The 19710-nt window shown below is 43.7% G+C and overlaps 1 protein-coding gene across 2 annotated transcripts in view; it reads left to right on the forward strand.

Annotated features, from left to right (window-relative positions):
- Nucleotides 1–19710, forward strand: part of ABCC6 (ATP binding cassette subfamily C member 6) — a 48000-nt gene that overhangs the window by 5841 nt on the left and 22449 nt on the right. Inside the window, exons 2-13 of one of the 2 annotated variants that reach the window (XM_074965393.1) lie at nucleotides 1566–1742; nucleotides 2437–2562; nucleotides 3100–3237; nucleotides 5089–5214; nucleotides 7171–7232; nucleotides 8209–8340; nucleotides 9133–9345; nucleotides 12681–12858; nucleotides 13380–13541; nucleotides 16324–16416; nucleotides 16951–17154; nucleotides 17746–17892. In XM_074965393.1, coding sequence (XP_074821494.1) covers nucleotides 1566–1742; nucleotides 2437–2562; nucleotides 3100–3237; nucleotides 5089–5214; nucleotides 7171–7232; nucleotides 8209–8340; nucleotides 9133–9345; nucleotides 12681–12858; nucleotides 13380–13541; nucleotides 16324–16416; nucleotides 16951–17154; nucleotides 17746–17892 — 1758 coding nt within the window. Of the gene's footprint in view, nucleotides 1–1565; nucleotides 1743–2436; nucleotides 2563–3099; nucleotides 3238–5088; nucleotides 5215–7170; nucleotides 7233–7531; nucleotides 7573–8208; nucleotides 8341–9132; nucleotides 9346–12680; nucleotides 12859–13379; nucleotides 13542–16323; nucleotides 16417–16950; nucleotides 17155–17745; nucleotides 17893–19710 lie in introns of those variants that run through there. The other variant, XM_074965394.1, reaches the window with a different exon arrangement.

The following is a 19710-nucleotide window of genomic DNA, read 5'->3' on the forward strand; positions in this document are numbered from 1 at the left end:
GGCCACTTTTATTCAGGTGCCTAAATACAGATTTGGGAGCCTCCGTTCAGCCACTGAGATTTAAAAGTTTTGGTTTTATTTCTCTGTGTAAAGTCTTCCTCCCACCTTCAGGCCCAATTTCTGTACAAACACCAGGGCCCATGAAAGCAATGCATTATCCAGTGTAAGCATCTGACTAGCATAGCAGTTACCTGCTGAATACCCCTTTCAGATACCACATGCTCAGACTTGTCCCCAGTGTGCCTGGTAGTTATTTCTCATTTATTTCAGATACCTGTGGGAAGGAACCTTTGCTGTTATTGTGTAATTTTTGTAATCCACATACTTACTTAAAATTTTTCAAATATAAAAAAAATCATTGTTCTGTCAATTTCATTACGCTACATCTAACTATCTGATCATGGCATTTTAAAAATACATTCCATGAGATTATACATTAAAGATTTCAGGGGGTGGGGGGAAAGGAAGTAACAGAATGCAGTTTATAGACTGAATTTAACAGACTTTATCTCTCCTCTTAATCCCTCTCCTTAACTGACAACTTTCCACTAGACCTTCCTGTCTCCCTGGTTCACAACCTTGGAGTAATCTTTGACTCTGACTCTCTTTCTCCTCCACATCCAGATTTGTCCTTAATCCTCTCTAGTTTTGCCACAGTCTGTCCTTTCTTTATTATCTCAACTGCTAAAATCCCTGGCCATTCCCTGCTTATTTCTTACTCTGCTTTATGGAGCTTTCTCAAAAACATAAGAACGGCCATACTGGGTCAGAGCAAAGGTCCATCTAGCCCAGTATCCTGTCTTCCGACAGTGGCCAATGCCAGGTGCCCCAGACGGAATGAACAGAACAGGTAATCATCAAGTGGTCCATCCCATCATCCATTCCCAGCTTCTGGCAAATAGAGGCTAAGGACACCATCCCTGTCCATCCTGGCTAATGGCTCCATGAACTTATCTAGTTCTTTTTTGAACTCTATTATAGTTTTGGCCTTCACAACATTCCCTGGCAAATAGTTCCACAGGTTAACTGTGCGTTGTGTGAAGAAAATACTTCCTTTTATTTGTTTTAAACCTGCTGCCTATTTATTTCTTTTGGTGACCCCTAGTTCTCATGTTATGAGAAGAAGTAAATAGCACTTCCTTCTTTACTTTCTCCACACCAGTCATGATTTTATAGACCTCTATCATCTCCCCCCTTAGTGGTCTCTTTTCCAAGCTGAAAAGTCCCAGTTTTACCAATCTCTCCTTTCTAGCCTTCCCTCCTCTCCCACCTCCAGTTTATCTAAAATGCTAATGCTAAATCCACCTCTCTCTCCCATCTCTTTAACCATGTCATTCCCCCAGCCCCTTGAATCTCTGTTGTTCAAACTCCTTTTAAATTGTAAATGTTTAAAAACAGCTCCTCAGCTGGTGTAAATCAGTGTAGTCCTCAACCAAGCTACAGTGATTTACTCCAGCTGAGGATCTGCTCCCTTCTCTCTGTCTTTCCTTACAGTCCAAGATAGGGGTACGGTCGATAGCAGGCTATGGCTGTGCTAAACCATTTCTGTGTGTGTGTTGTTGCAGGACTGGAATCAGACGTGGTATACAGGTAACCCAAGCTTTACCCAGTGCTTTCAGAATACAGTCATTGCTTGGATTCCCTGTGCCTATCTTTGGATCTGCTTTCCATTCTATTACCTGTTTCTTGAGCACCACAGCAGAGGATATATCAGAATGTCGCACCTCTTCAAAACTAAAATGGTAATGATCATAAAAATAATACCTAGCTATGCAATATAGAACTTTTCATCTGTAGATCTCAAAACACTTTGCAAAGGAGGTCAATATCATTATTCCCATTTTACAGATGGAGAAACTGAAGCACAGAGAGGTAAAGGGATTTGACCCAGGTCACTAAGTAGACCAGTGCAGAGTTAGATCTCCTGAGCCCCAGTCTGGTGCTTGTTCCACTAGGGTCACACTGTCTAGTATTAGAGGCTGAGTTTTTGATGCTAAGTTTACTGTGACTGGTATGAAGAATTTTATTTTTCTAAATGATTAAAACTGTCTTGATAATATCCTTTGAAACCCCCAGTCCTTCTCCTGCTTGGTGGCTAATATGACTGCGTAGGTTACATTGCTTTTGTCGGATTGTGGTTCTCCCATATAAGTGCCAGAACCGGAGAGCCTTACCTAGTTTTTACTCTCTCCTTAATCAGGTAAGATCACTGAGCCAAGGAGTGAGTGAGTAAGGATTTCAGGATCTGGCCTAAAATGGAATAACAATCCTTGTAGCACTCTTCATCTTAGCCTGCCCCTACTTCCCAAACTGCTTCCAATCACAGTGTGTCCCAAACGCCCCTTTAATCACTCAGATACCTTACAGTACACAGACTACTGTTATCATACTTGTCCCTTTACAGTCCATTCCGACATGTTTGTTCCCTTGTCCCAGGTACTTGGATTCATATTGATGTTACTGTGTTTTTCGAACCTATTCTACACCCTCTGGGAAACAAATCAAGGAACGCTGCGAGCTCCAGTGTTCTTCATTAGCCCAGCAGTTCTGGGGATTACAATGGTAATTCCTTTTTTTTTTTTTATTAAACACAAGTTTCAATTTAACTATTATGGGGCAAAGTTGGTCCTGGCTCTCTTCCCTCTCACCATCGGTGGGTGCAGAAGACCCAATAGACAGCAGGACTGATGGGGTTCTATAGGTGAGCTGGCGTTGTCTGCAGAACCCTGTGGGCTGTGGAGTTCTGCTCTATGAGGCTTCCCCTGTGGTGCTGCATGAAGTGGTGGCAGGCCCGGGTTGGCATGGTGGTGTGGTCACTTAGTCTGCACCTGTATGGCTCCACTGACCCAAAACACCACGTGGGAGCTGATGCAGCAGAGGCTACGGCATCCCTGAGGTTGCGGTAGTGACTGCAGAGTGGCCCCATGCAAACAGGAGAGAGGATTCCATTTCCCACAGCCTACATGTGGTAGAATTAAATGTCACCATTATAGGAACAGTAGTTCAGCCCATTAACATTAAACTGATCTGACACCAGCGGACAATAAACTCCATTGACCATTAACTTGAAACTGTTCATTGTTTCGCTCTTCTTCCCAGATCCCTGCAGTGTTTCTCACACAGTTAGAGAGGCTGAAAGGTGTTCAGTCTTCAGGCATCTTGTTGATTTTTTGGCTGCTGTCATTCCTGGCTGCTACTGTGACTGTTAGTTCTAAAATTCAACAGGTCCTGGAAGGGGTAAGCAGAACTTTCTAGTTTTAGCATGTGCCTCTGGTAAGGTCTCCCGTGTCGCCACTCTTTGCCAGCAGAAGAGAGGTCTCCTGCCAGCAAAATAAAACCATCCCCAGTGAGAAGCGGTAACTTTGTGGGCAGGAGAACATCTCCCATCGACAAAGCACCGTCCACACCTGCGCTTTTCATTGGTAAAACTTTTGTTGGTCAGGGTGTGTGTTTTTTTAACACCCCTGACCGACAAAAGATTTACCAACAAAAACGCAGTGTAGCCATAGCCTTAACAACAGCATGGCTCTATTTGGCCCTCTTGTTTGCAGTCTTGGCCATAAGGCCAAGAATGAAAGAGGGCAGTAGACTGAATTGCTCTCTCCAAGTAGCCACACTGAATTAGGGTTCAGAAGCATTGGCCAGGCAATTTGAAAGAAACAAGCACTGCCACTACCCAGGCTGCATCTGTTCTATGGGTGAAAAAAGCACATTAATCTCCAGGCCCCACAGCGCCTTATACTGTTAAAGCTTATTCCCTTTCCCATCTGGGAATAGCTATACCTGTATAAACACATTTATACCAGTATGACTGTGTTCATACTAGAGAGACTGTATTAACTGTAGGTTTCAGAGTAACAGCCGTGTTAGTCTGTATTTGCAAAAAGAAAAGGAGTACTTGTGGCACCTTAGAGACTAACCAATTTATTTGAGCATAAGCTTTGGTGAGCTACAGTGATGCAATCTGATGAAGTGAGCTGTAGCTCACGAAAGCTTATGCTCAAATAAATTGGTTAGTCTCTAAGGTGCCACAAGTACTCCTTTTCTTTTTGTATTAACTATACTGCTATCAATAAAGAGGTATAACGTGTGTGTGTAGACAAGGCAGATCAACTTGATCTCAGAGAGCCACTTCTGCTGTAGATCTTTTATACCAGCTGTTTCGGTTTCATTAGGATGAGCATTTATATGTTAAAATTCACTGGGGTAGATTTATGGATCTGATACTTATCAGTACTGGTCATTCTCCTACGTGATAAACCCAGCAGGTGAATCTTTCTGTAACAACAGGGAATGATCAGAGGTTCAAATCAGCCCCTATATTTCATTGACAGAGAGAAGAATGATACACTCCCACAAGACAAGGATGGTGGGAGTGTATCATTATTGTATTGAATTAATTCATGTTAATTAGTCCCACACTCTAGGCATTTGACCTCCCATCTTCTTTTTATTGCCATGATATAATTTCCCACTCATGTCATTCTTCCACACTGAACTGATTATGAGGCCCAAGGGGAGGTTCCCCAACCAGCTCCAGAACACACTATTTAGAATAAAACTAGGAAATAGCCTTTTTCCATTTTGAAGTCTACCCAAAGCTTTAGGTGAATGGGGAATTTATATCCTCACAGGACTCAACCCCTTGCCTTAGTTTAATTAAGCAGCCATAAACATTTACTGGAATCTGCCAGGTCAAAGCCTGACACTGCCATTTTCAAAGCGGGCTAAGGGAGTTCAGCACCCAAATCCCCCTGAATTACAATGGGATTCCAGCATCTAGCTCTTTTAGGCTCCTTGGAAAACCCCAAGCTGAAATCTTTAGTCTAAACTATAGTTACACTCCAGTTCCCCTCAGTGGTTTGTTAGTACATGTGTTGTGATTTTCCAATTGCATGAGTTTTCTGTATCAATAGCAGTAATTTAACTCTAATATAGCACACTAAGAAACTGGTGCAAGAAATACACATGGCACACATCCACAGCAACACTCAAAGGTTACGGCTTATACAGTGTGTGAATCCACCTTTCTTTAGTGATTTCACATGAAGTATTTTACCTCCACCTCAGCAATTCTCTTTTTTGTAGGGCTTCCCAGAGGACCCCTTCCGTCATGTCACCTCTTACATTTATTTTATCCTGCTGCTAGTAGAGGTCATACTGTTCTTCTTTACTGATTGGCCTCCCTTCTTTTCAAAAGCTGTCAATGACTCTGTAAGTATATTTGACTTCTTAAAAGCTCATCAGTCCCTTGTCTAAAACCCACTGGAAATGGGCAGTTCAGATGAATGTCTGAGATGAAAATGTGGCAGCTTACATACAGACTAGTTTTTAACTAGTAATTTGGCATGCCAGGGTTTCTGGATCCCCAGCTTGATTTTCAGAGGTTTCATAGATTAGAAGGCCAGAAGGGACCTATGATCATCTAGTCTACCCTCCTGTATTGCACTGAGCATAGGACCTCCCTGAATTAATGCCTGTTTGAACAAGAATGATGTCTTTTAGAAAAACATCCGACCTTCATTTTAAAATTTCCAGTGATGGAGCATCCACCACCACCCTTGGTAATTTGTCCCACTGTTTAATTAACCTATCCGTTACAAAATTGCGCCTTATATCTAGTATAAATTTGTCCAGCTTGAACTTGCAGCCCTTGGAGCTTATTGAGCACCTCTAGTTCCCATTGACTTCAACTGGAATTGCAGGTGCTCTGCAGCTCTGAGATGCAGTCCCGAGCTATCTCAGTTTGGTACCGAAAAACAGAGGCAGTCTAAGGCAGGTGACATGGTTGAAAACATACATCTAAAATTTTTGCTAAACGCTCTTATTGATTCATCAACCCTTCTTTTGTCTGTTTTTCCCACCCTATTGCTTTCACATTGTGAACTCATTGGGGTGAGGATTGTGGTTTTATACTTCTTCCCTGTATCTGGGCCCTGATACTTGCATGAAATTCCTCAGTAGTTCTGTAATAAAATATTACAAACAACAGAACTGCCAGTGAGGCAATTTAGAACAAATTATCTGATATAAGAAGGTTGCATGTCAGCCTGCATTAGTAGAAATGGACCTCAAGTGTTATTCCTTCTTGCATCATATGTTCTGTACTGTACACAGAGAATGATGAAGGATTCCATTTTGTGTCTGACAGCCAAAACAAAGCGGCTTTAAACAATTCTATATATAGTCCCACATATGAGATTAATGTAGCGGAATAGAGGCAATTATCTAGAAACAACAGCTCTCACTAAAAGTGCAAAATTAGATCTTGATGGCAAATTGAGGCGCATTCCAAGTTATTTTCACTGCCTTGCTCAGGAAGATCTGAGATGACAGGGAGAGATGTAAGTGGATCTCTCCAAAGGGAGAGTATGGAAAGTCACTCCCTGAAATAATTGATCCTGAGAATCAAGTTTCAGAGTAGCAGCCGTCTTAGTCTGTATCGGCGAGAAGAAAAGGAGTACTTGTGGCACCTTAGAGACTAACAAATTTATTTGAGCATAAGCTTTCGTGAGCTGCTCACAAAAGCTTATGCTCAAATAAATTTGTTAGTCTCTAAGGTGCCACAAGTACTCCTTTTCTTTTTGAGAATCAAGTGTATTTTTTTTTTTTAACATGCTTCCACTTTGCCCTGCACAGGACAAATTGGGGAAAAGGGTTTACAGTGCAAATGACCAGACAGAATATAAAACCAGTGCCACAGGACCATGTCTCTGCCTGGGCTGAACCTGGCATACTGATGCTTCATATGTACCTTCTGAAAAACTAGTGACCTACCCCTATTCACACACCTCCATTTTCAGTGCTGTTACCATACCGTGCTGACATTTGCTACAGGCCTTCCCAGTGCAGCCAGCATTACATCTCCCTTCACTACAATCATGGCAGTTATACTTGATCTTTTGTAAACAAGTCAGAGCCCAACTCATGCATGAAATTAGTGATTGTGGGTCATAGTATGAAGAAAAGAGTACTGGTTGCTACCAGCTCAGGCCTTATTCAGATTTGCATTAGTAAAGATCTGCTGCTTACAGCAGTCGTGGTCTTAGTACCTTAACACAAGCAAGTTGCACATCATTTCTTGGTGGGGCAAAAGCAGGGTACTGTATTGTGTTTATGCAGTACATGGCTATTTCTACATTTGAAACTTGTCTGTTTTTCCTCTCACAGAATCCATGTCCAGAACTTGGTGCCTCTTTTGTTTCCAAAATCACTTTCTGGTGGTTCTCTGGGTAAGAAAACAAGAAGCAAGCGATGTTTACTCGAAACTATCAGATAAGCTCCATCAGCCTAAGGCAGAAGGGTCCAGATCTTTGCTGGTATTTAGGCACCTAGCTCCTTTTCGATTAAATGGGAAATAGTCACCTCTATACTTTTTAGGATCTGGGCTGAAGTGTAAGGGATAGTGGCAAAGCTGACAAGCTCAAAGCTCCTTGCAACAAGTCTAATTCTTTCCTCAGACACCTATATTCTACTCCCCGTGGCTCAAACTGTGCTCTGAGTTACGCTAACACAGTAGAAGCCTGTTTCACACCTGGATTTGAAGGGGACTTGAGTGTAGAATTTCCCCAGGTAACTGTTTTTTTTTTTTAAATGTCCTTTGTGACTTGTTAAAATCCAGCCATTCTTCAAAATGATCACTGCAACCCTGCTAACATCCCAGCTTTCTGCCAGGAGAGCCTCTTCCAATCTCTACGGGGCACCAGAGTGGCTAGAGATCATGAAGTTGCACCATCCTGCTGCTTAGTTTTCATGAGCAGAGTGGTTCCTGAAATTTTTGAGAATACTTCAGATATTCTTGTATGTTAACACTTGGCCTGTTTAGGGGGTGAGGCAGCCAGCAACCATGCAGAATGGAAGGACACTGCCAGGTACACACATACAATGGGCCCACTCTCAGTTATGCCAAGGCCCTGTCTCTGTTTCACAGGAGTCATGGGAAGCAGAATGCAAGTTTGAACAACCTCAGGGCTGATCTAATTTATACTGGAGGGGAGGCAAGGCCCCTGAATGGCCCCAAGAATATGGAGGTTGCACAGTGGGCTTAAAGCCACCTTTGTCCCCACCTTTCTGTCCCTGCCCCAAGGTCAAGAACGGAGTAACTGAGAATTAGGCTCAATATGTAGGACTAATTTAAGGCCAATCAACTGAACATTTTTCTTGGACACACATCCCTCTGTGCTTGTGTGTTAACCGTTTATTTTACAGGTTAGTCTGGAAAGGCTATCAGCAGCCATTACAAGCAGACGACTTATGGTCACTGATGAAAGAAAACTCCTCTGAGGAAATTGTTTCCCAGCTTGAAAGAGAATGGAAAAAGTACTGTAACAGAGCCAAGCAGTAAGTACCTGTTCTAGAGGGTGGGAGCTTCTCCTCTAGCTAGTCCAGAGCTAGCATGTTCAGCATCCCAGGTCCTAACACACCACATCAGAGCCCCATTTGACACCATCTTGTTCTCATTAAAGACTAGATCATGGGGTTTATGTGGATAGGGCCAAATCCTGGATGTCAGGAATCAGCCCATGTGAAGGATTGTGTGCTGGAGATCACCGGGAGGGGGGGACTGAGTGCAGTAGGGTGCCAAGGAAGCTGCACTGCTGCTGTTTCTATAGCTTCAGAGATGAAGAAGCCCCAGGGCCATTGTGCTCCCTATTTGCACAAGAGAATGGCCAATGGAGTCACTGCCATTGAATCCTCAACTCATTCAACTAGTGGAAGGGGGAAGGCAGCCCCTGTGGATGGAACACTCAGCAAGGAGAACTCTGTGGAGTTTCCCTTCCCTTGGGCTCTTTCCGCTGCCCGGTGATCTTTTGGCCGTTTATCATTTAGATCTTAAATCTGACCTTAACTATGTTGAAATCTATTGGGGGACATCCTTTAATGTCCAAATATCCAGACGAGAACTGCTTTGGGGCAGGGACTGTCTTTTTGTTCTGAATTTTTAAAGGAGTCCTGTTCCATGACTGGAGCTGTTAAGTGCTGCCACAATCTCAATAAGTAATTCACTATTCAGGCCACTTGGGAAGCCCTGATTCCAAGTGTGGGGTATTTAAAGTGCTGTTGACAGCCCAAGTCAAACACTTCAGGCCTTCTCTGGATTGCAGCCAATTTTCTTTGTGTTTGTTTCTTTAGAAACACAGAACCCATCAAATACAAGAAGGATCAACAAAGTGGAGCTGGTTTGGTCGAGACAGAAGAGATCCAGGTTCTACTGCAGCCAGAACAGAGTCAGAGTGAGCCACTGTTGAAAGCATTTTGGAACATGTTTGGAACCTATTTCCTTCTTGGTACCCTCAGCTTAGTCATCTGTGACGTCTTCCTGTTTTCTGTCCCAAAGATACTGAGGTACATGCACATTCAGGAATGACTGTCTAGAAGGAAATGCTGTACATTAGATCATAGAATATCAAGGTTGGAAGGGACCTCAGGAGGTCATCCCGAGGTCCCTTCCAACCCTGATATTCTATAATCTAGTCCAACCCCCTGCTCAAAGCAGGACCAATCCCCAATTTTTGCCCCAGATCCCTAAATGGCCCCCTCAAGGATTGAACTCACAACCCTGGGTTTAGCAGGCCAATGCTCAAACCACTGAGCTATCCTTCCCCCGCCCCCAAATGTTCATATCCATAGATTGGCTATTTTTTCCTTACGTTAATTTTTTGTGCTGATGAAAGGGGTCAGATTTGGCATCCTTGGATCGTTAAATCCTCTGTTTATTTGCTAAGCAAATGTGGTACTGGCCACATAACACAAGATTCCTTGCACTTTTCTGCCAGGGTACTCCAATCTCTGTCACATAGAGAGAGACTTAAACCTCTAAGTCCTGAAAATGGTTGGCCTCTTTGTTAAGGTGGCAGTTAGAGCCAGTATAATGGTCTTAGTATAGTACATGCACATCACAAAAGTCATTTCAAACAGGCTGCCAAACAGCCATCAGATGGCCGTGACTTTTAGTCAACACTGATAGGAACAAGATTCAAACTGTTGCAGCATTGCCAAATCCAAGTCTTTAAAAATCATGAGTCAGGCTCCTAAATTTAAGGAAATTGTCGTAAAAATCATGTCTAATATCTTCGGGTTTCTTTTTACTTGGCTTGTGGGATTTGAGCTTTTAGGGTGCAGTGCACTCAGGTCATGTTTTCAAGCTTCCCTCTGTGACCAGAGGACTAGAAACTTACTCCTTGTTTTTAAAATGAAAGCTGAGGCTCTTAATTGTATGACTCCAGGAGCTGGGGCTTTAAGGAACACATCGGATATCATGAGACTCTATATGAAACTGTGAGAGCAGACAACACACTTGTAACTGTAGAACTGAATGACTCTGTGCTCTGTATCCGATGATAAATTATAAATAATAAAATAATGCCCCGCTACAGTTGTTTAAAAAAAACCAAAAACCTTCTTCGGGTAAGTATTTTTCTGCTGTATGAACAGTATTGGTTCAGCACCAAAATGCATTTATAGTATCACTTCAGATGAGTCAAACCCAATTCACAGGTGGAATAAGAGCTTGAAACACCATTGACTGCAGTAGAGTGGCATTTATACTACTTTTATATATACCAGCAATGAATTTGCCCACTGATTTCTCTGATATTTCCAATCAACTCATGCACCAAAAAAAGAAATGCAGTTAGGGCTGTCAAGCTATTAAAAAAAATTTATCGTGATTAAACGTGCGATTAATCGCGTGATTAATTGCGCTGTCAAACAATAATAGAACATCATTTATTTAAATATTTTGGATGTTTTCTACATTTTCAAATATATTGATTTCAATTACAATACAAAATGTACAGTGCTCACTTTATGTGTATTTCTTACTACGAACATTTGCTTTGTAAAAAACAAAAGAAATTGTATTTTTCAATTCTTCCATTACAAGTACTGTGGTGCAATCTCTATCATGAAAGTTGAACTTACAAATGTAGAATTATGTACAAAAAAACCTGCATTCAAAAATAAAACAATGTAAAACTTTAGAGCCTACAAGTCCACTCAGTCCTACTTCTTGTTCAGTCAATCACTCAGACAAACAAGTTCGTTTACATTTGCCGGAGATAATGCTGTCTGCTTCTTGTTTACAATGCCACCTGAAAGCGAGAAGAGGCGTTCGCATGGCACTATTGTAGCCAGCATCGCAAGATATTTACGTGCCAGATGCGCTAAAGATTCATATGTCCCTTCATGCTTCAACCACCATTCCAGAGCACTTGCGTCCATGCTGATGACAGGTTCTGCTCGATACGAGTCAAAGCAGGCCGACACGTTCATTTTCATCATTGGAGTCAGATGCCGCCAGCAGAAGGTTGATTTTCTTTTTTTGCGGTTCAGGTTCTGTAGTTTCCGCATCGGAGTGTTGTTCTTTTAAGGCTTCTGAAAGCATGCTTCACATCTCGTCCCACTCAGAATTTGGAAGGCACTTCAGATTCTTAAACCTTGGGTCGAGTGCTGTAGCTATCTTTAGAAATCTCACATTGATACCTTCTTTGTATTTTGTCAAATCTGCAGTGAAAGTGTTCTTAAAATGAGCAACATGTGCTGGGTCATCATCCGAGACTGCTATAACATGAAATATATGGTAGAACGTGAGTAAAACTGAGCAGAGGACATACAATTCTCCCCCAAGGAGTTCAGTCACAAATTTAATTAACGCTTTTTTTTTTTTTTTTTTTTTTTTTTTTTTAAAACAAGCGTCATCAGCATGGGAGCATGTCCTCTAGAATGGTGGCCGAAGCATGAAGGGACATATGAATGTTCAGCATACCTAGCACGTAAATACCTTGCAATGCTGGCTATAAAAGTGCCATGCGAACACCTGTTCTCACTTTCAGGTGACATTGTAAATAAGAAGCAGGCAGCAGTATCTCCCATAAATGTAAACAAACTTGTTTGTTTTAGTGGTTGACTGAACAAGAAGTAGGACTGGGTGGACTTGTAGGCGCTAAAGTTTTACACTGTTTTGTTTTTGAGTGCAGTTATGTAAAAAAAAAAATCTACATTTGTAAGTTGCACTTTCATGATAAAGAGATTGCACTCCAGTACTTGTATAAGGGGAATTAAAAATACGGTTTCTTTTGTTTATCATTTTTACAGTACAAATATTTGTAATAAAAAATAATATAAAGTGAGCACTGTACACTTGTATTCTGTGTTGTAATTGAAGTAAATATATTTGAAAATGTAGAAGAACATCCAAAATATTTTACACATTTCAACTGGGATTCTATTGTTTAACAGTGTGATTAAAACTGTGATTAATTGCAATTAATTTTTTTAATTGCAATTACTTTTTTTGAGTTAATAGTGTGAGTTTACTGTGATTAATCAACAGCCCTAAATGTAGGAGATTGTTTTACACTGTACTGGGAAAGTGTTAAGCTAGGACATCTCTGCTCAGCATGAGAAGGAGCAGTTGAATGTTCTGAGCTGCAGTAAAATAAAACAAAAATTAGGTTGCGTGCTGCCATTGTACATACTTAGGATGCTGAGCTGTTTGTGCAGCCTTCAATTGACTTACTGACAAATATCAGCCAGTGAGAATTACAAAGCCTGTAGCCTTGCTAAAGACAAGACAAAATATCCCCACTGTTTAGGCCTTTCTAAAAATACTGCCTGCTATAAGGGCCATGTATTTTGTCATCTCAGTTTGCATCCACCTGCTCAAAGTTCTCTTGCAGCCTTTTCCTGGAGTTCATCACAGACCGAGAAGCCCCAGACTGGAAAGGTTATTTCTATGCAACGTTACTGTTCCTATTAGCTTGCCTCCAGACTCTGTTTGAACAACGTTACATGTACATGTGTCTTGTATTGGGAATGAGGCTGAAGACTGCAGTCACAGGCCTAGTGTATAGGAAGGTAAGCCAGCTCTTCCCTTTGGGAGTTGATTTTCTTATCAACCACTAATGTTTTATAACAGATGGTATTTAATAACTGCTACCCCAAATATGAATAATAGTTAAGAGCTATTTTTAGCAAATAATTCCTTGGTTACACTGCACGTGAAGGGCAGCTGCATAAATCTCCATGAGATCTGGGGAAAGCATTGTCCTGTTTGCTGTTGTGAGGTTCATGGAGTAGCTCTTGCATCTAAAAAATGGACTGAAGAGCAGGAGGTGAAAGCTGTGCTTTACCAAGCAAGCTAGACATTTCATTTCTTGTTGGGCAGTGAATAGGCTCATCTGCAGGGTGAAGTCACATGACCCTGAATGATGTTTTCGTTCTTGATATTACGGTGACTAGGACTTGGCCTCTTTATGAGGCTGATCCTTCTTCCCTTTGACCTCAGCATGAATGTTGGTTATTTATTTTCTGAACAGAAGCTGATTTTGACTGTTTGGGCTCTTGCTTCTCCCACCCCCACCCCATCCCACCCACAGGTCTTGGTCATGTCAAATGCAGCAAGGAGAGCAGCAACTGTAGGAGAAATTGTCAATCTGGTATGTGTCGACGTGCAAAGGTTAATGGATCTCATTATATATTTTAATGGGACCTGGCTTGCTCCCATTCGGATCATCATCTGCTTTGTCTTCCTGTGGCAGGTAAGAGATGGTCACATCTATCCATTCCAGTTCATGAGATCAAGGGCAAAGAGAAGTTGTCAAGAGTCAGGTGTGAAGTTTGCTGCCCAGAACAATGTGAAATTTCCATCTGTCTCCTTTCCCATCCATCTTTGAGCTCTGTGGTATAAAGCGCGCACGCACACACACACACACACACACACACACACTCATTAGAAGGATAAATGAGTTTCCCCACACATTTAAATGTGTCTTTTCATTGTTGTTTGTTATTCTTCACTAGATGCCTTGCTTTTATTCATCCTTCCACCCACACAACACACAGTTCCTGGCTTAATTTTTGTGATTCCAGTGTTCAGTCTGATCTCCTAGATAAAGACAGTGAGTGTGACTGTTCTTACAACCAGCTCATGGAAAAAGGGGGTCTTTTAGCATCGGCTCTCCTTCTGGTGGAGCCATTTAGAAGAAAAATATGTTGTCCTTTCACAATCAATACTGTGACGAGTTGGATCACAGAAACCCCCTGGGAGCTGCCACCTGATGTGCCAAGACTAATTCTGCTCCTGCTTTCCTGCCCTGTCAGCTTAGGACTTCAGTGCCCTGCCTGGTTTGAGCCAGACCCACTAGCCTGCTGCAAACCCAGACCCAGGTCTGAACCATGTCCCCTAACAGCTGTAGGCTTAACTGAAAGCAGCTTACAGAAGTGTTCCTGTCCTTGACACTCAGATGCCCAACTCCCAATGGGGCCCAAACCCTGAATAAATCCACTTTACCCTGTATAAAGCTTATACAGGGAAAACTCAAATTGTTCTCCCTCTATAACACTGATAGAGAGATATGCACAGCTGTTGTTCCCTCCTCCCCCCCTCAAGTATTAATACATACTCTGGGTTAATTAATAAAGTAAAAAGTAATTTTATTAAATACAGAAAGTAGGATTTAAGTGGTTCCAAGTAGTAACAGACAGAACAAAGCAAACAAACAAGCAAAATAAACTAAAACCCGCAAGTCTATGTCTAATAAAATTGAATACAGACAAAACCTCACCAGTTCCAGTAAGCTTCCTTTTACAGACTGATCTCCTTCTAGTCCGGGTCCAGCAATCACTCACACCCCCTGTAGTTATTGTCCTTTGTTCCAGTTTCTTTCTTGGGGGTGAAGAGGCTCTTTCTTTAGCTAGCTGAAGACCAAATGGAGGGGTCTCCCATGAGCTTAAATAGACCTTCTCTTGTGGGTGGAAACCCCCTCCTCTCTCCTATGCAAAGTCCAGCTCCAAGATGGAGTTCTGGAGTCACCTGGGCAAGTCACATGTCCATGCATGACTCACCGTTTTTACAGGCAGAAGCCACATAGTATCTTGAATGTCTCCAGGAAGACTTATGTGGATTGGAACATTCCAAGATGCATTGTTCCTTAAGTGCTTCTTGATCGGGCACTTAACTTTGCGAATTCCTTTCTCCAGGACCTGACCAAATGCTCTACTAAGGTTATTAGGAAATCAAGCCAGTACACGGCCAATATTCATAACTTTGAATACAAAAATAATACATGCATACAAATAGAATTAATAGATTCAGTAGATCATAACCTTTACATAGATATGTTACATGGCATATGTAGCATAGAACATATTCCAGTTATGTCATATATATTCATAAGCATATTTCCATAAAGCCTTATGGGGAGCACCGTCACAACTACTATAACTGTTTTCAGCTCTCTGACTTTCAGCGTTCTGGTGTTCAGTTATCTGGCACAGCCTTAAAACATAGCAACGAGTATGACCTGCAATGTGAACTTTTCTACACTTTATCTTAAAGGCTGATTCTCATGAAGTCAGTGAGACAGTGAGGCAATTTGATGAGAGAGATCATTGTGATACTGTTCTGGGACCGAGGGGTTCAGAGGGCAGGAGGGGGATCAGGGCTGGGGCAGGGGTGTGGGAAGAGGTTCAGGTTCTGGCTGGGGGTGTGGGCTCTGGGGTGGGGCTGGGGATGAGAGGTTTGGGGTGCAGGAGAGTGCTCTGGGCTGGGATCGAGGGGTTTAAAGAGCGGGAGGGGGATCAGGGCTGGGGCAGGGGGTTGGGGCGTGGGGAGAGGCTCAGGGGTGTGGCTCCCGACCCAGTGCCCCATGAAGTAGGGCCGAGCCGCGTGTTGTGGGCTCGGCCCCTGACCCAGCACCGGTCAGAGCGGGGCTGCAACCACTTGGTATGGCTCAGGGGCCAGCTTAAAAAGGCATGCGGGCTGGATCCGGCCCGTAGGCCAGAGTTTGCCCACCCCTGTGCTAGAGGAATTAGCAATGAAGTGTTGTTCTCAAGCATGTTCCTGGATCTCTCACAGACATGACTTTGTTCCTTCAGGGAAATAAATATAATTCAGCAAAATAAAAAACATTACCACCTATGAGACAGTCTATGAAAATAAAATCACTGGGCCAAATCTCCACCCATATCATTGGCTTCAATGGGTTTACCGCGGGGTATGTGAGAGGAGGATTTGCCTCTGTGAATTCAGTACTCAGGTGTTTTGTGTCAGAACAGTTGAGTAAGGACCATGATCACTCCAGAATTCTCCTGGAAGGTGGAGGCGGCAGAAGGATGAATTGGTCACAGTGTCTTAATCAAAATACTCCTGAAGGCAGAGGAGGAGGAAAGTTCTAGGATTACCCAAAGGGGTGTTAGACACAAGCCTCAAGTGGGAAAACAGGCAAAGAACAAGGTGACCAGGAAAACTAGCATCTCTACAAATATTTCACCAGTGTTTCTTGAGTTTCTACGGCAATCTCACCTCTTTTCTCCTGGCAGCTCCTGGGACCATCTGCCTTGACTGCAATTGCTGTATTTTTAATTCTTTTGCCTCTGAATTTTGTGATCACCAAGAAGAGAAGTCACTTTCAGGTACTTTTTTACCTCCTAAAAATGCAAAATGTTGTTGGCATGTGAATTTCTGGGATTCAAGGTCTAGCATCACAGATTAAATCCCATCATTCTCACCCAAGTCAGGGCCCCATGGAGCCCAAGGATAAGGAACAAAACAGAGGTGATTACATGTAGGTATACTGTAACAGAATGCATTGCTCTGAGATGTGACTAAGTGATCGCTCAGTGTTTGTTATCCATGCTGATCGTTCCTGTTTGAAAGGATCCCCGACATTCAAAGCCTCTGAAGATTGCTTTATAGAGCTCTCTAATAGGATTGTATTTTGCAGGTTCATAGACCAAAATTTTAATGTTTTTCTGCTACTACTAAACAATTAACTTGCCTGAAGCTCCAAAAGTAAATATCCAACTACAAGCAAAGGGCCCACATGTTACTTAATTGCCCAGAGATCCATTCCGAATTTACAGCCAGGTTCAAAGTGGTGTTCACAAAGATGGAACAGAGACATTTTCAGCATTCTTAATGACAGCCTCAATGGGCCTTTATTTTAGGAAGACCAGATGAACCATAAAGATAACCGAGCGAGACTCACCAATGCCATCCTCAGTGACATTAAGATCATCAAACTCTATGGCTGGGAGAAAGCCTTTATGGAGAAAGTACTCTGTATCCGAAAGCAAGAGCTTCAAGCTTTAAAAAGTTCTCAGATCCTCTTCTCGCTGTCTCTGTCTTCCTTCCACTCATCTACATTCCTGGTGAGCAGTTCACTCTCCTTCACAGCACACAGCCTGTTATTCCCTCAGCACCATAGCTGTGCATGGCGCTTGATAGACAAATCCAATAGACAGATGCCTGTCCAGAGAAATGTATAGTCTATTCGCCTGATTCTGCAATGGGTTCCCTGCAGGCAGATCCCTACACCCATACAGGGCCCACGAGGCCCTGGGGCTATGTGAAAGTCCAGGGGTCCACCCACATGGAGCTCACTGCAGGATCAGGGCCTCAGTATTTTTTTATAATGCACTGTTGCATATGCTGTCCCAGCCCAGCAACATACACTATCTGTGATAGCCTTCTCTCTGGAGGGGAATGTTCAAGTCACTATTTCACTGTATTTGCAGTGCTGCAACAATCTCAAAAGCACAATAAATGGCACATAATCAGGTTGCCTTCACTGTCACCAGATTATAAAAACTTTGCTTCTAGAACTCACAGAACAACGTAAATGGGTGTGGCTGATGCCACTGGGGTTTTACAAAAATGAGTCCTGGGAGAACGATGCACCATCTGAGCACTGCTTTGCCTGTCTGTGAATACTAGTTTGCTTTCCCTTTGCTCCCTTGCAGATTGCATTTGTCATGTTTGCGGTCTACACCCTGGTGGACGAGCAGCACGTCCTAGATGCTCAGAAAGCCTTTGTTTCTTTGACGCTGATCAACATTCTCAACACTGCTCACTCTTTCCTGCCGTATTCCATAAATGCTGCTATACAGGTTAGTTGCAGGCTACGTTCTCATTTGCTTGGTTGTTACTTTCTTTTGCACATCACTGTTCCGAGGTGGGGATTTCTTAAGGAGCTGCACACTCCTACCTTAGGTCATGTGGGGAAGGGCATGGGAATTGGGGAGTGGAGCATGAGGGCATGCAGCCATCCAAATGCATGGAGCCTTCTGGGTAGTGCTGTGCAGTCAATGTTTCATAGTGTATTGAGGGGGTTAGCAAGAACAGTTTTTTCATGGTGTTTGGGCTGTCATAATGTAATGTAACTGATTTGGATTTATATTCATTCACATGGAACAACAAGGATGTATTAAGATCAGGGGCAGTCTTAGGGAGAGGTTAAGTAGGCTGCCACCTATCCCATATAGCAAGACGGGACCATATCTCCCAGGATGCCACATTTAAGTGTCTGACAAAATAGCATTGTGATGGCCAGACTCAGCAATGGGCCGATTCCAATCCACTCTTCTCCAGCGGGGAAGAGGGTGGGCTCCAAACTCCTGCTCCAGAAATGTTTTCTTATTTCTGCTCATTCCTACGCAGAAGGCACCACTAGATCTCGGGTGTGCCCCAGGCTCCATTATCCTGAGTGGGTGATTAAAGCAGACAGATAGATGGGGGAGAGTTCTCAACACTAGCCCATGAGAAGAGGGGAAGTTGTGAGCGAGCACTGCTCAACCAAGCCAGGGAGATGAGGGGGAACATCTGCTGCTTCTAGCAGAAGTGGGGAAGCTGGGCCTCCCTCCTGCCCCCCAAGAAGACTGTCATTGCACCTCATTGAAAGAGCATTAGAGCCAGTGAAAAAGGATTCTGGGGCATATTTGGGAAACAATGGCCAAATGCAGACCTCCAAACAGAAGGAGGGGCTCCCTTCCAGAAGAAGAAAGGACATGGAAGGACAGAGTATTGCGGAGCTGGATGGGAACAAAGGCAATTGGTATGGGGGAAGAGCACCAACGCCCATTGCTGCCTAAAGCACCAAGAACGCTCATCTGTCAATTTAATTTTCCACAAATAAACTGCAATCACCCAGACAATACTGTTGCCATGGAAATGACCTGAGCTGGGCATTCACTTGAATTGTAACCTGTAGCAGGGCGGCGCCTCACCCCTGCAGCGGCTCCTGCTGGTTGTCCAGGGAATTAGCGTTTCCAGCCTCCAGAGCGCCCTCTGCAGGCCGGTGTTCCGCTTGCCGCGGGGCCCGAGTCCCTCCTGGACCCCGGTGCCCCTTTCAGGCTGGGGTGCTGCCCCTGGCAGTACCCCCACAGATCTGGGTCTCCCCTCCCAGGGGAACCCCCACCCTCTATCCCCACCTCACCTCAGTCTCTGGCCACTGCTAGTCATCAACTAGCCCCCGTTCCCTGGGCCAGACGGCAGTGTAAATGCCACTCCTCACCGGCAAGGGGGTTTGGACCTGCTGCCTCTCCCTACCCTTGGGCTGCCCTCTGCAACTGCAGTACCTTTCTTTGGCCTTTAACAAGGCCTGCAGCCTGGGGGGTTTCCAGGCTGAAGCTCCCCAGCTCCTCTGGCCTTCCCCCAGCCCTGCTCCAGTCTCGGTTTAGCTCCTAGCAGCCAGGCCCATCCCTCTCCACATCGAGAGAAAGACTCTGTTTGCTCCTGGCCCACTGCCCTCTTATAAGGGCCAGCTGGACCCTGATTGGGGTGTGGCTGCATCTGCGGTTGGTTCCCCAATCAGCCAAGGCTTGTTGCTTTTCCTAGCAGCAGCCCTCTTGCAGCCTCAGCCCTCTCCCAGAGCTGATTTCAAGCCCTTCATGGCAGTAGTGGGTGGCCACGCCACTCCATGACCATTT

Source organism: Natator depressus, chromosome 10 (assembly GCF_965152275.1).
Source record: "Natator depressus isolate rNatDep1 chromosome 10, rNatDep2.hap1, whole genome shotgun sequence".
Lineage (NCBI taxonomy): Eukaryota > Metazoa > Chordata > Testudines > Cheloniidae > Natator > Natator depressus.